General features: G+C 41.3%; 1 protein-coding gene across 2 annotated transcripts in view; it reads right to left on the bottom strand.

The window, feature by feature from the left end:
• ARGLU1 (arginine and glutamate rich 1) overlaps nt 1-15845 on the bottom strand; it is a 28485-nt gene extending 12640 nt beyond the window's left edge. The window contains exons 1-3 of one of the 2 annotated variants that reach the window (XM_075563436.1): nt 15246-15841; nt 4590-4815; nt 2214-2297 (exon numbers count right to left, since the gene is read on the bottom strand). In XM_075563436.1, the coding sequence (XP_075419551.1) occupies nt 2214-2297; nt 4590-4815; nt 15246-15586 (651 nt within the window). In that variant the 5' untranslated portion in view covers nt 15587-15841. Of the gene's footprint in view, nt 1-2213; nt 2298-2720; nt 4816-15245 lie in introns of those variants that run through there. The other variant, XR_012786900.1, reaches the window with a different exon arrangement.
• Nucleotides 15846-16046: the final 201 nt, after the last annotated feature.

The raw sequence follows: 16046 nt of genomic DNA, 5'->3' as shown, positions 1-16046 counted from the left end.
TTGTTAGAAGGGCTCGACCAGAGGACATCCATTCATGCCCCATCCTTCCCACATGGTCTTTAAAAGGCTAATTCAAAGATATACGTCATAGGATGACTCTGATTGGTTAGATGTGAGTAAACAAACATTCAAAGCCATGCAGTGTCAACGGGGCTTTGAATGAACAGCAGAAAAATGGCAATCACCTGTGAGATAATGGCACTCATCCCGTTACCTCAGGGGGTCCCAGCGAGATGTTACACCTCGATGTGGTACCACTGACCCGTGTATAAGCCGAACCTCAGTTTTTCAGCACATTTTTTGTGCTGAAAAATCCTGCTTATATGAACATATATGGTAAGTAAATGAAATATTAAATATTAAAAAAAATTCTTTCAGGCCCTACCCATTCCTGAATGCCAAAGCCAGTTCTCACTGAATTTGCCAAAGTAGCACCCTTTTCCTGATGTCAAAGTCTTCTCTGATTCCTGGGGCTACTTTAACAAACCAGCACAACTGCATGACTCAAAACAAGAGAAATTTATTCCGGAAGCCAGTGGACCAAAGTCAAATTGCCAGGAGGATAATCCAGAACACCCTAACTCAAAATCCTTAATTAAATCAAAGACTCATATATAGTAGCACAAAGATGCCTGGTGGTGTAGTGAGTTACACATTGGCTGCTAGCCTCAAGATCAGCAGTCTGAAAACACTACTGTGCTCCTGTAAAGACTAACAGTCTCAGAAACCCACAGGTACAATTTTATCCTGTCCGATGGAATCCTCGAATCGGAATGGACACGATGACAGTAACTAGGGCCGACTTATTTTCTGGAGTCCATTTTCCAGTTTACTACAATGTATTTTAAAATTTATTTTTAAAGAACAGAAAAGAGCTAAGATATGAAAATAGTTATCTCAAATGCAGAATGAAGGTTTGGTTTGTTTTAAACTTAAGAATGTGGTACACATTGTCTTATACAATAACTTTTCTAAAAATATTTTGCCCTCAAACTGTTGACAGGTACATGCCAAACATTGCAAATCCCCCTTATTTTGCAAGAGTTAGGAGAAAACAATCTCAGCATTAAAAAGATGAAATGGAAGTTCATGTGTGGAACAAACGACTACATGCTTGGCTACAAAGGGTGGCACCTTGACTTTCCGGGGAGAAAAAGGATCTGTATGAAACATTTGGCATTCCCACTACCAATACTTTAAATTAAAAGTTGATTATGTATGTACAGAGATATTAAAGACTTAGGACGTGTACTTTTCATGTGTTTTCAAAGGAAGTTATTAATACTACAAAAAGCTTATTAAAAATGAACTGTTCTTCCCTGACATGTTATTTTAAATTTTATAATAAACTATCACTCTACCCCATATTATATTTTATTTACAGGCTTATCACCAACATTCCAAGTCATTCTGCATTTTACCAAAATAAGCTATGTCTCAAAAGAAAGGTTTATTTCCAAAAGCCAGCCAACAAAAGACCCACAAAGCATACCACACACAAATACGCACAAGTCAGAATCATCTTCTCAAGAACTGGGGCTTCAAAAAAAAAAAAGTATTTTTTTCCTATCTCGTGGTTACCGGTACTTTTTCTACTTTGTGGTTGCTAACAAGGTAGCTAATGTGAAATGCTGCCTACAGCTAAATCAACCAATCCTCAAACTCACTGCCACTAGTCAGTCAACCAATAGGGCAGGGCAGAGCTCCCCTGGTACGTTTCTGAGACTGGAACGTTTTTTTGGGTTTTGTTTTTTTTTAACATTTTATTAGGGGCTCATACAACTCTTATCACAATCCATACATATACATACATCAATGGCATAAAGCACATCCGTACATTCTTTGCCCTCATCATTTTCAAAGCATTTGCTCTCCACTTAAGCCCTCTGTATCAGGCCCCCCCCCCCAAGCTCAACTACTTCTACACTCCCCGAAACCCTCTAATCAGCCCCCAGCCCCGCCAAAACAACCTACAGCCAGGGTTTAGTCCATTCCGATTGATAGTGACCCTATCTAGGACTCAACGACTGCACATCTCCGAGGGAGCAGACTGCCTCACCGTTTTCTGAGCAACAGCCTAATATGCTTGAACCAATGTCAAGTTAACACCCCAACACCTAACCTACAGTACCCTGAAAGTCAAACGATAGAGAACAAAATCAGTATGAAAAAGAAACTAGGAGGCAGAACATCCTTTTTAACTTTAAACTTACCAGTTTGGCTTGTGCTTCTGCAATTTTTCGGTTATTCTCTTCCAGTATTCGCTCTAGCTCCTCACGTTTTGCACGTTCTTCCTCCTAAAGGGGAGGACATGTTAAGATGTTAGAACAACAAAATGTTTATTTTTATTGATTCATATTTACTAATCTTCCTCTGAGCTTTTTTGATCTGATTTACAGGGTAGCTTTACAGCTACCTCTGTCTGACAAACGATAAACTGTGCAGCCACTAAAATTGGTTTCTAGCACTAAATTTAAATCACCCCTCCCAGTCCAAACAGCAACCAACTAAACCCTCCCTAATGATAGTTTCCTGGCAATTATTACTAATACTTTAACATCACACAAATCAACAAGGACAACTACAAAACTGGATAGTATTTACCAAATTAAAAAAATACATAAAATATAAATAAAGTGAATATTTGTCTCACCAATTATGTATACCTACGTATTCTTTACCTATACTCCTTTAATCAGCATTAAAAGTTGAATATTTACTGTCTTGTCCAGTGTCCTGCAGAGTGTGCTCCTCGGCTGCCATACGCGCCAGCTTCCTCTTTAAAATGATTTGTACTGTTAGCTTGGCAATACCTGCATCAGCAGCTCAACCATTTATAAAGAAACAACATACAAGGAAGGCTGAGCTGAGGAATGCAGATGTTTATGGTAAGAAGGAACAAAAAATGTAATTCATCATTCCTAAGGCAAACAATTAATAAGAAAAATACATTTACTGTTAGTGAAAAATACAAATGGTAATCCATACTTCATGGAACTAAGGGCTTATTCCATGGGGAAAATGGACTTAACATTCAGATGTTGACAATTTCTAAGGCAGCTTATATTGTCACCTACAGTCTGAACTGAAATTCAGGAATCCAGGGGACGCATGGTCAGGAAATAAATTTCTGTATTTTTTTTCCTTGGAGGATTTAATGAGGTCTTATAATGCAAACTTATATGAAGATTGCTTGATGGTTTGGGCAGTGTTCAGATCACAGCATACATATTCAAATAATTTTAGTATTTGGGAAGACTGTCAGAGGGTTGTGTCCGTGTAAAAATAAAAAAAATTGTTAATATGAAATAAAAAGCAAATGAAGAGAAAAAAATCTTACTATGATTAATAACTCGCTACAAGACAGCACCGTTACTCCAAAAATATCTTCATTTTGAAAAGCACTGACACAAATAAAAATTTCATACGTTCAATTTTACAGAGCCTGTGAAATTCACTATAAACATACACATGTAAAGCTAAAGACAGCACAAAGAAAATGCATTTTAGAAAGTAAGCTTACTGTAAAGCAAAGAGATTTAACATTATGTCAACTTGTCCACAATAATGCCAAGATTAAAAATGACAATGAGTCATATTTTTTTTGTCAAAGCAGTTAGGTTCAAACCATGTAACTATAGGATTACCTATGGCACACACCAATAGAATTCATATTCACTAATGCAAACTATACTGAGGGACACTCAATGCTGTAAAATACTTTGCCTTGAGTGTTTCAGTGACTTTCAGCAAAGTTTTAGGATCCTGGAGTAATCAGTGCAAATAAGCCAGAATGCTTCAGTAGCAAATTACTGTCTCACAGAAAGACATTTTCAACTTCTGCTCCAGCTGCTGATAAAACAATCATGTGTTTAGCTTGACTCCAGACAAGGACAACCTGTTCCTTCATAACTCTCTAGAGAAAAAAAGGAGTTGTTAGTAGGTACTAAAAAGTGGATGAATAATCTGGACATTTTTCCTAAAAAGATTTTTGCAAACACGTTAGAAAAATAAGAGGGCCTTATGGTCAGAATGCTGGAATTAGTCCATTGTGTTGAAGCAGGATTTAGGGAAGGAGATGAGGGATGAAAGAAAAAAAAAAAAGAAGAAAACCTATTTGTCAAAAGCAGGTGCTGTCACTCAATGTTAGGCCCTGCTCTTTTTAATCTGACTGAAGGCAAAGAGCCTCTCACAGTCTAGGTAAGAAGAGTGATAAACAGAAAAGAATACAAAACCACAGGTGGATTTTTAACTTTTCCCCTTGACCACTCCCTGTCTCCCCACACCCTCCCAAAAAAGATATGTAAATCCTGCAGCCATGGCAAAAGTTTCAAACACTTCTCAAAATATGTAGGCCAGTTCCATTAAATCAAAAAGTGTTCCTTGAATGTTTTATGAAAATGACTTTTAAGCATCAGTCAGCACTTCTGAATAGGCTAAAAAATTAACTTTCGCAGCAATGTAAGTTTAGATGAGAAAGGAATTAGATAGTCTGTATTCCATCTCGTTCTGAACTGAGCAGGAGGCACAACCCGACACTGAAAGTTTTGCCATGGACTGTCTCTACTTTCCAAACGACCGAGCGTTACCTCTCTAGCTTTTTGTGCTGCAAGCTCAGCTTGTCTCTGTCGCTCGAGTTCTTCGAGCAACTGCTTTTCCATGATGCGCTTTGCTTCCTCAACCCTTCGGAGAACTTCTCGCTCAATTTCATCCTTTCTTTTCTCTAGTTCTTCCTCCACCCTCTTAGCCACCAATTCTTCCACTCTTCGTGCTGTCTCTTCCTCGATGAGCTTTTCTTCGATTTCCTGCTGCCGACTAGCAAACAAAGTTGAAAAAAAGAACTTAGTTACAGTGTACAAAATCTCAGATTTTAAATAACTACTTTTAAGTTTATAAAATCACTGAGCCTGTCAAAACCATTGTTTATCTATTTAAGTGATTCTAGAATTGATTTTTATGTAACTTTAAGGAACAGATACCAACACTGTCCCACCAAGATAGTGATTCAAGTCAAACATAGAAATTCAGTATCACACCAAACCAAACGTATTACCACCTAGTAGATTCTGACTCATAGAAATGTTATAAGGCAGGACAGACCTGCCCCTGTAGGTTTTCTAGAGTAACTCTTTATGGGTGTAACCCCATTTTTCTCTGATGGAACACCTGGTGGTTTAGAACTGCTGACCTTGTAGTTAGCAGCCTACTTAACCCATGGTGATACCAGGGCTCCTCATAGAAATCCAAGTGAACATAAAATCATGGTTCCTTTTTTCTCTCAATTTCGAAAAACAAAAATGGTGTATAAATATATATTTTAAAAGAATGATATAATAAGCAAATGTGAAAAAGGCTGATGGTCCCCAGTTATTAAAAAGATATACCGTCTGGGGTCTTAAAGGCTTGAAGTTAAACAAGCAGACACTGATCTAGCAGGGAAGCAACAAAGCCCACATGGAAGCACACCAGCCTGTGTGATCAGGAAGTGTTGACAGGATCGGGTCTCAGTACATCAAAAATAATCATATTGTTATGAAGGAAAGTGGTGGAATGGAGACCCAAAGCCAATCTGTTGAAAATTAGAAACTTCCCCACAAAAGGGACAGGGAAGGGACAACTCGTCCAGGGTGCAATGTAGCACCTACGAAACACAATATTCCTCTAGCTTTTTAATGCTCCCTATCCCCTACTCTCATGGTCCCAATGCAACCTCACAAATCCTGCTAGACCAACTTAGGTACACTGATTGGTACAGATAAGAGCTTTACATACAGAATCCAGGATACCCTTCAGAAACAGTAATGGGAGTAATGATTCCATGTGGGTACGGGAAGGGGGGGGACTCATAACAATAATGGATGTATAATCCCCCCCTCAATGGGGCTGAGACTGTGGATGAAGTGACACATCATATAGTCTAAGATATAATATATATATTTCATTAAGGGTTCATGATTGAGGTAGGGTGGGGGAGGAATAAAGAAGAACTGATATCAAGGGGCTCAAGTAGAAAGAATGTCTTGAAAATGATGGCAGCATCTGTACAAGTTCGCGTGATGTAACTGATTTATGGATTGTTTTAACATCTGTTAAGAGCCCCCCCAATAAAATGATCAATAAAAAATGGCAACCCTTCCCAAAGAAGGTATACACAAATAGTTCAATTCTTAAATTTTATAAGAGGACAGGCTATTAAAAATATATGGCCTTGATTTGTCAATCCACTCGATCCAAGGGTTGAGTTTAGCGCTATCAGGGATAATTAAATAACAGCAATCCAGACTGGCTAAATCCCGTTTTCTTCTTCCTCTAAAGCAATCACAGAGCAAGCATAGATTTGGAGAGATTCAGACTGCTTTTGGTTAAGATGTATACCAACTCATTTAGGTTTTGAACTTTATACCTCTTCTACTCTACTTGACCTTTTCACAATTGATTTTCAATTAAAACCTCCTACAGGTTGAGAAACTGGATGAAGATGTTGTTAAAAATTCAGTGTAGTGCTATTGTTTTAACTTGATTAGTGTAATATATAAATCTTATACACCAACAGTCAAAATTAAATTCTGTGCTGAAAATTTTTGATGGTATAGTGGAAACCCTTGTAATAGTATATGCCTTTGATAGCTATTAGTACATATTGGAAACAAAATAAAGCTACCCACTGCCATTAAGTCCATTTCAATTCATACAGGACAGAAGATTTCAAGACTGTAAACCCCAGGGAACAGTTCTATTATATCTAGCAGGTGCAAAACAGGTTGCAATTGACTTGTGGGAAGTGGGTTTGGTTATAGTTATTAAGTAACATATTGGTATGGTTTTTAAGTAACCTCTCATCACTCTCCCTATGCATTTCAGTTCAACTCTTTTATTTATTTGGGGGGGGGGGTGTTAAGGGAGCTGATCCAATTTCCACAAGTGCTTTTACTCTCAACTCCTGCTACTGATTCAGAGACGTCAACCACAAGATCATGTCAACCTTTTATTCACTTCAGTTTCTACATTTCTAGAACTGCTACTCAAAACAAGTCTGTTTTTCTTCAGGTCTTAGATAGTTTCCGTGTCCATTCTATTGGCTGTTTCTTAACAATTGCCCCCCCCCCAAACATTTTTATTTAAAAAGAAAAATGGATGAAAGCCTAAATTTCTTCTATGCCCCTTTGCCTCCACACTGCCAATCAAATATTGTACTAGAATCTCTTTAGTAAGTCTTTAATCTATAGTAACCTTTACTTATGGAGCTGTTAAGAGATCAGATACCCTTAATAACAAGAATAGAATCAAGCAGAAATTACACTGAAAATTAAACTACAGGTCTAATGAACATTTTAAATATAAAACTGTTATGTAATTGATGAAACATGCAGACTGTTTGGCTGATGGCATGCGAAGATATATTAGAAGTCTACTTTAGTACAAAAACATTTTACATTCAAAAGCTGTTTCAACAGCAATAATGACTAGCAGGGCCACACTTCTCTATGATTTGGTCAGTAATGACACAAGTCTAAATAAATCCAAAGTTTATCACTTACAGCAAAAACTAGATCCTCATGGTATCAGCTCCGTGTCTTTACGGTCAACAGATCAACACCGAAACATAAGAGCTCAGATGACCGGTAGCATAGGCAATGGAACCAATTCTAACTACAAGCCCTGAGTTTCATAGTGGATGGAGGCAGGTGGAAAATTCCAGGCTCAACTAAAAAATGAAAACAATCAGAACTGGCTTTGTAGTGTTGCACTGAAAGTGATGTATCTTCCTTTGTTCCCAGAAGAGCCATGGGGAGTCAAATTGCAATGCAGTCTTGTTGACATGTACCAAAGGCCTACTTCACTGTGAATCATAGACAGTGTTTTTAATAAACAGGAGGCTTAAGGCAACTCTTTTTGAGCAAATTGATCAGCACATGCTTACTTAATGTACGAAAGTGGTGTGGAGGTCATGCATGCCCTTCTGTGGCTATAAGATAGAGAATCAAACTCTACCTGTCCCAAGGATGATCCTATGAAGCAGAAAGGTCAGACATCCTGCAACCTTCTTTAACCTGTTCTGGCACTAATGGCACCCCTCTCATGACACAGCAATGACCACACAGACAATACCCATGATTATATAATCTCAAAAGGGAAGTTAAGGAACCTTGCTGGCACAGTGGTTATGTGTTGGGTTGCTAACCACAAGGTCAACAATTTGAAATCCCTAGATGCTATGAGGGACAAAGATTAGGCTTTCCAAAAGTGGGGAGGGTCGTTTCATTTCTTCTTTTTTGGTCTTTTCTTTCTTCTTTTTCCTCGTGCTTCGGAGACACCAGAATTAATAACACTATTTTTGATTTGGGGGGAAAAAAAGAATACCATAGGGCAGTTCTACTCAGTCCTACAGTGTTAAAAATGACTTGGAATTAACTCTGCAGCAGTTGAGTATTGGGGATGCAAACATCACAGTAAGTCAGGGTCAGAAAACACTAACGGTACAGACCTGCAGTGCTTTTCAACCATGTAACAGGCATGCCTCTCAAGCCTCTTGCATGTGCAGCCCCACGCGCCACCCTGCTCAGGAGAGCAAGTGCTAAAAAGTTCCCTAAGGACAACCCACTCTGCAAGCCATCCTCCTGACCAAAGGCACTTATATTCTGAAGGCCAAGAGAAATTGGAGTCCATCTTTACCGATAATCTATTGCCAAAAACCTCAAACTCACTGCCAGAGTCAATGCAGACTAATAGCTGCCCTGTTAGACAACATAGAACAGTTCCTGGGAGTTTCCAAAACTCTAACTCTACAGTTAGAAAGCGCAGCCTTTTTCCATTGGAGTGTGGGGTAGTTATATAATTGTCAATTTGAGAGGATTATGAGTGAAGAGGTGGAGTCTAGTCTGTCAGTTGGCTCATAGCCAATGAGGCTTGTGTGGGGGTATGGCCTTCTCCTGAGAATTCTGGAAAAAATTGGTATTTCCTCCTTGGAGGTAGGAGACTGCTCACACCCTGGGAGACATAGCAGCTGACAAGACACATGGACTCACCCTGATGCAACCAGACTTCTGAAGCTGGAGAAGCCATGCAGAGACCCCTCCCAGCGCTGAGATGTTTCCAGTGCCACTGGATCCAAAGACTTTCTACCCACTGGCCTGTGATGTACATTCAGCATCATTGCATGTGTTTTGAGAGTCTGAAGAGGACTTTATAAATTGGTATCAGACATATGGGCTAATATCGGACTTATGGACTTGAAATCTGGAGTGGGCTGTTTTCTCAATGCTCAATTATCCTTTATATAAAACTCTCTCTTATACCCGGGTGTCTCTGGATTTGTTTCTCTAGTCTACCCAGACTAACAGAGTGGTTGTTGGTTTCAAACTACAAGCGCTGCAGCTAACTACAGCCCAATGCATAACCACTACCAAAGCAACTGTTAAGCATATTGCTGAAATATGCACTGAAGTCTTAAAAAAAATAAAATCTTCAGGTCGTTATTTTCTTACAAAAGATAAACCACTCAATGCAGCTTGCTCTCCAGTCTTTAAAACTGTAATAGGCGCCACCCTCAGGATGCTTTTATTTCTTGAATCTTGTCCTTGCGCAATCTAGTCCCTGCCATGAATCTGACAAGTGTTGAAAGGGTTAATTGAAAATCTTCACGTTTTCGATGAAAATGGTTTAATACTAGACTCTGATATAACACTAGGTAATTTTCTCCACACTCGCGGGCATCTTTAGTGACATAGCAGTAATAACTTAAAAAACTAACTACTAAAACAAAACTGCAAGGGTGAAGTACTACACTACTGCTAAGTGAGACTATGACTCTGTATGAAGCAACTGTCAATATTGAAAAACCTCTTTATTACATAGTATTGTTGCTGTGTGCGCTCATATTCCACCCAACAGAGATGCTACAAAACACAGTATACTTGTTCCACAGGGTTTCTGAGGCTACAGTTTTTGCAGGATCTGCAGAATCAGGTCTTTTGGGGGGCCAGGTCTTTTCTCCCATGAAGCCACTGGTGGGTTCCAACCCTCCACTGGGCTTCCAGTGCAAAGTCATATGCTGTATCATTGCGCCTTCATCCGTGCTCTCGCACAGGGCTTTTTCCTTTCTCCCTGCCATCAAGTTGATTCTGACTTGCAGCGACTCTATGGTCAGGGTAGAACAGCCCCTGTAGGCTCCTGAAACTGTTAAGGCTTTACTAGAAAGGCTAAATCTTTCAACTGCAGAGCAATTAGTGGTTTTGAACTATTGACCTTGTAGTTAGCAACACAACACATAGCCTACTATGCCACCAATTATCAAATACTGTGCCAAGATTGTATCATGCCCGGCTTAAAATCCCACTACAGTCCCATGTAATGGGACTCATTTTAATGAGAAAACTGGCTCAAGCTCAGTACATATTGCTGAGCTGACTCTAAAACTATGCAGACTTCAAAAGCTAATGGTCTTAAGCATTATATTAACCGAAATTGCTTCTCCAGGACAAATGTAGGAGATAAAAGATTTAACTACAAAATTATTTTTAAATTTATATATTTTTTCATTATAATGTAAAGTGTATGTCCTAGAGTTCTGTCTCAAGACACAAACCTACAAAAGTAATGTAGTTCCATGTATTGAATCTGCTCCTAAAAGCTCTCTTTTCCCACATTGAGTACTACTACTCTTCTAAGAATCATTCATAGTGATCCCATCTATTCACTGCCTTTCAGAGTAGTTTCCCAGGTGGTAGAATCCTTATGAATTCCACACTAACAGTCACACTCTAAGTATGAGTCAGTAATAAAGCCTTCTTTGCCTTAATGGCCCACATACAATGTTTCTCAAATACCACACGCCCCAATTCCACAAGTACCCTCACTAGTTTCCTTGCTTCCCTACTCTGTACAGCACAGTAGAGAGCCCTGGCGGCACTGTGGATCAGGCACTGGGTTACTAACTGCAATGTCAGGGATCAAACCCACCCAGCAATTCCATGTGAGAAAGCTGAGGCAGCCTTCAGTTTGTAGTTACATCTCCAGTCACAGTATAACTTTTGTAGTTTAGAATTGTATGTGCCAGCCAACCTGATCATACCACTTCAACATTACTTTCTCTCCTTACCTTTATTCTGGTATAGCTAAAGGGGAGAGGTTATTAGTTCACAACTATTCTCCTATATCTAGCCTAATGAGCCTTAGAGATGCTGTCAAGTAAGCACTGGACTACTGCCAATCACAAAGTTGGGGGTTCAAACCCCTCTAGGTAATACAGTATAGGTTCCTCGGGAGAAAATGACGCTGTTTGTACCCTCAAAGATTTACAGCTTCAAAACCCTCTCTATACTGGGTGACTTGAGTCAGAACAGACTGAATAACAGCCGGACACCTGGCCTGACAGTCTCATATTCTTATAAGCTCCACTTACTCCTTAGAACCACTAAGCCATTTTCCCAGCCAGTTGTATAATCACTTATCACTGATGCTGAACTTGACACTGCGTTATTGCCCACCTGGTTATGTCTTATGATGGAGCCCTGGCAGCATAGAGGTTACACATTGGCTACTAAGCGCAAGGACAGCAGATCAAAACCACCAGTCACTCCTCAAGAGAAAGATGGGGCTTTCTACTCCCATAGAGAATTACAGTCTTGGACTCGTTCTGCCCTAAGAGTCAGAATTGACTCAACGGCAGGGAGTTCGGTTTGGGATTTATGCCAAACCAGTCAATAAGAAGCACTGTGGCACATTGGAGTAAGTGTCAGGCTGTTAATCACAGGTTCAAACCCATACGCCTGTCACTCTTGAGGGAGAAAGCTGAGCCAGTGTGTTTCTATAAAGATTTCTGGTCTAAGAAACCCAAATAAGCAGTTTTACATTATTCCTACAGGGTTACAAGGAGTTGTAATGGACTTATGTCAGCAAGTTTTGTTTGGTATGCCAATCAACCCAAGAGGCCAAATATCTGTTTATTAGTTAACACAAGCTAGCACCTTCATTGCACTTATTGAATGCTTACTAATATTCATTGGCTTAATTTTTATCAATACTACTTAAGTGAATGAACCAATAAGAAAACAAACAACTTTGTTCCCCAATTTCCATGGCTCCAGAGCCAGTCTTTTCCTCTTCCCAATTAATCCAAAGCATTATAAGTAATGAGGAATGTTCAGTAACAAGAATTCAGTTTATAAGTGGCTGTTAGCTCTTTCCCAAACATAAATGCTCATGGCATTTTGCCTCTTCTCTCACATTGGAACTGTATGTTTTTCTAGTTCCCATCATTTCTTTCCTGGATTTCTTCCATGCAGTCCATGTGTAACGTGCTAAATGCTTCTAATTGTCCGTTGCTTACCAGTTTCCCCGTTCATGGCTTCCCCGGTGAAAGGTAGAGTTGGATATATCTGCTGCTTTTACTAGGAACGGTTATCTTAGAGATAAACTGTTACTGTAGTTAGGTGCCGGACTCAAAGCCACCCGATGCACAAAAGAACAAAACACTATCCAGTCCAGGGCCACCCTCACAATTTTTATTTTATTTTATTGGAGGCTCTTACAGCTCTTATCACAAACCATCCATACATATATCCATTGTGTCAAGTACATCTATTGTCATCATCTTTTTTCAAAACATTTTCTTTCTACCTGAGCCCCTGGCACCAGCTCCTCTCCCCCAATGTCCCCTTGGTAATTGACAAAGAATTTTTTTCATGTCTTACACCAACCGCTGTCCCGTTTCACTCACTTTTCTGCTGTCCATCTCCCTGGAAGGGGCCACACGTCAATCATTGCCATCGGTTCCCCTTACTCCCTTCCCCTTCACTGCTCCCTTATTGGTCCTGAGGGGTTTATCTGCTCTGGATCCCCTGTGTTGCGGGCTCTTATCTGTACCAGTGTACATGTTCTGGTCTAGATGTATTTGTAAGATAGCATTGGGGTCATGGTAGTGGGAGGGTAATAAAAGAACTAGAGAAAGGTTGTGTGTTTCATCGGTGCTACACTGCACCCTGACTGCCTCGTCTCTTCCTTGTGGCCCTGTCTGCGCCCACCAAGGTAGCCACTCTATCAATGCATCTTATCAAAGGTCTTCCTCAAGAAGTTAGGTAATTTTAAAATGCATGTCTGTTGATATTTATTTGAAAGCTACATTTTTACAGTTGAGTGTCTTGTTCCGCACCAAAAAGCTGGGTTCTATAATCAAGGTTTACTGTGAAACAATTACAGAGACATACCTTGACAATGATGATCGTTCAGGTAGGCTGTCAGACAACCACAATAAAGCAAAGATTGCCATGATGGAGGCACATTGAGTTTTTTTATGCTTCTTTCCAAGGCATAAAAAAAGCTATGCTTGCACTACACTGTAGTCTATTACGTGTGCAATCATATTATGGGCAAGTTCAAAATGTGAGAATCACCAAAATGTCATGAGACATGAAATTCCCACATGCTGTTGGAAAGCTGGTGACCAATAGTTGTTACAAGCCTTCAATTTGTTACAAATGCTTATCTTTAGGTACAACAAAGCTTATTGTACTTATTTTCATATACAGTTGCAAAAAATACAAGAAACATGAAAGAGTTACAAATATTTTAAAACCTGGGAATGTCAGGCACAAAAAATAGCTCCAGTTTATTTTTTTAGTATTATTCTAGTCCTCTATCCCAATTACGTTTCTTTTAAATGTATGCTGGACATCTACATAATATAAATTCAATTGCAGAAAAACGTAAACTTCTAGAAAATTCAACACATGTTAAGTTTGTTTAGAGAAAACCCCTAATATCTGTAACTTTCATGTCTCAAGAAGTTTCTAAAAACACACAGGGACATGAACAAGTTTGGCTGATTAAATTGGAAGAGCGAACATATTTGCCTTACTTTACTTTTCAATCTCACCTTTTGGAGATGAGTCTCCAGAGCACTGGGGTACCATGTTTTTAACCCTTTGATGACATAATTATGTATGGTTTTGAATTATTGTTACCATGTATTTTCAGCAACAGAAAACCCAGGACCACTGCATCTGACTCATGGCAAGAATATAGGGCAGGGTAGACCTGACCCTGTGGGTTTCCAACACTTCTAACTCTACTGGAGTAGAAGCCCTCATTGGTTTCCAACTGTTGACCTGCTCACTACCAAAGGCAGAGGGCTCCTCTTAAACAATGGAAGGCTCCGTGTGAGTTTTAAATAGGTGTCTGATACATTAACATGGTGTGCGAGTCCCAAAGGGCCTTTGGTGTAGGATTGGGATGAAGCAGTACCAGGAAGTGGGACTGTGCCTCTCAAGGACCTGAGGCGGCTGAAAGTGTTGGTTGGCTATAGATGTTTATGGTGCAAGAGTTATGAACGTGTTAAAAGTACACAACAAAACCCATTATTGCAAAACCAAAAGTTCACCTGTTTGGGACCACCTACATCTGATTTCTAGATGCTTTAAAGTTAACTTTTCTCCAGAGATAAATGATTTTTTTTTTTACCCAAACCAGAGCCTTACTGCAATCCTAATTTTCCTACATAAAACCAAAAAAGACAAGCAAGTGTCAGAGTTCTAAGAGGAAGAAACAAAGAACAGGATTGCACAGAAATTTGCTAGGGAGAAACATTAAGCAAAAGTGGTAAGGAGCTCCGTTTTGATTGGCCTTCTGGTTGTGTGTGTGTGTGTGTGTGTGTGTGTGACACGAAGTGTCAAAGGTCATCGTACTGTATGTAGGTGCATTTTTATTTTAAATGTTAGGGAGATAACGGGTAAGCTCAAGAGCAACCTCCACACCTTAGGACACCAAGAACAAATGTTAATACTTTTCTTTGGGGTGTGTTAACTGTTAGGTTACATTGTAATGTTTCACTCCCAAAAGTAATGAAGCCCGGCCCCAAATGTATACTTCAGTATAAGAATGCAGGTGGTCACCCGGGACTCCCAGCGTTTAAGTCCTTTCTAATATTCCTATTTCCAGTCGGGCCTGCCAGCGCACATAAAGCGCATGTTGAGGCTGCCTCCGGCCTGCCTTTACCATTCCGGCCCCCCCCCCCCCCCCCGCGAGGCTCCGACCACACTCACGGCTCCACCCCTTGCACTTCCTGCTCGCTTCTCCTCCCGCGCGCCAAAATCGCTTAGCCCGGCAGCCATCCCGCTCCAGGCTCACCACGTCCCTCCCCAGCGAACCCGGGACCGGGTCAAGCCCGCAGCACCCCGCCACCTGCCCCGGCTCGGCCCCGCGCCCCCCTCCAGGCCGGCTCCCCGCCCCCGGCCGGCGCGAGGACTCACATTTTTCGCTGCCGCTCAAACTCCGCTTTCTTCTCCTCCTCCTCTCGTTTCTGCTTCTCGTCCAGACTGCTCCGCTTGCTCACCGTGCGCCCGAAGATGTCGATGCGGTCGGGCGGCGACGACGCGCGCTCCCGGTCCCGCTCGCGCCGAGACACGGCCGTGTTGGTGGAGCGCGAGCGGGACCGCGACTCCCGCCGCCGGTTCCGTTTGCTTTCCCGGGATTTGGAACGCTTCCGGACTCGTTCCTTGTCTCGGGACCGCGACCGGCTGCGCTTCTTGTTGTGTTTGCTGCTCTTGGTGTGTTTGGAGCGGGACGAACTCCGGCTCCGAGACCGGCCCATCCTTCCAGCCGATGCTGTGCCCAGCCGCGGGCTTCGCTCTACAAAGGCCCCCGGCTGCCCTCGCCTCAGCCCCCGAGCGTGGACCGACCGCCCTCTCGAAACCAGAGGGAGAGAAGCGACCAGCCAGATGGCTTTTTACCGTTGTCCGAGCTCGACAAATGCCACGAAGGCCACCTCGAAAAAGAAGGCCGCAGCGCAAGACTTCCCTAAAATGGCAGCTATGGCTGCGCCGGTAGCTCTCCCCACAATGCTTTGCGCGAACGTGCCGACGCGTGAGCCCCGCCCCCTGACGATTGTTGTCGGAGGGAATGGGCGGGGTTACGGGCGTGCTCAGCTCTGGCCGCGTGCGCGGGCTGAAGCCTGAGATGCAGTAAGCAGGGACTCCCCATTTTGGATGATTACCTTTTGGGGTTTGGGTAGAATTCACGGAGGAATCGACCATGTTTGCATGCGAGCTAAA

This window comes from Tenrec ecaudatus, chromosome 11 (assembly GCF_050624435.1).
Source record: "Tenrec ecaudatus isolate mTenEca1 chromosome 11, mTenEca1.hap1, whole genome shotgun sequence".
NCBI lineage: Eukaryota > Metazoa > Chordata > Mammalia > Afrosoricida > Tenrecidae > Tenrec > Tenrec ecaudatus.
The sequence above is the reverse complement of the archived record's forward strand: the minus strand, read 5'-3'. Positions and strand labels throughout refer to the sequence as shown.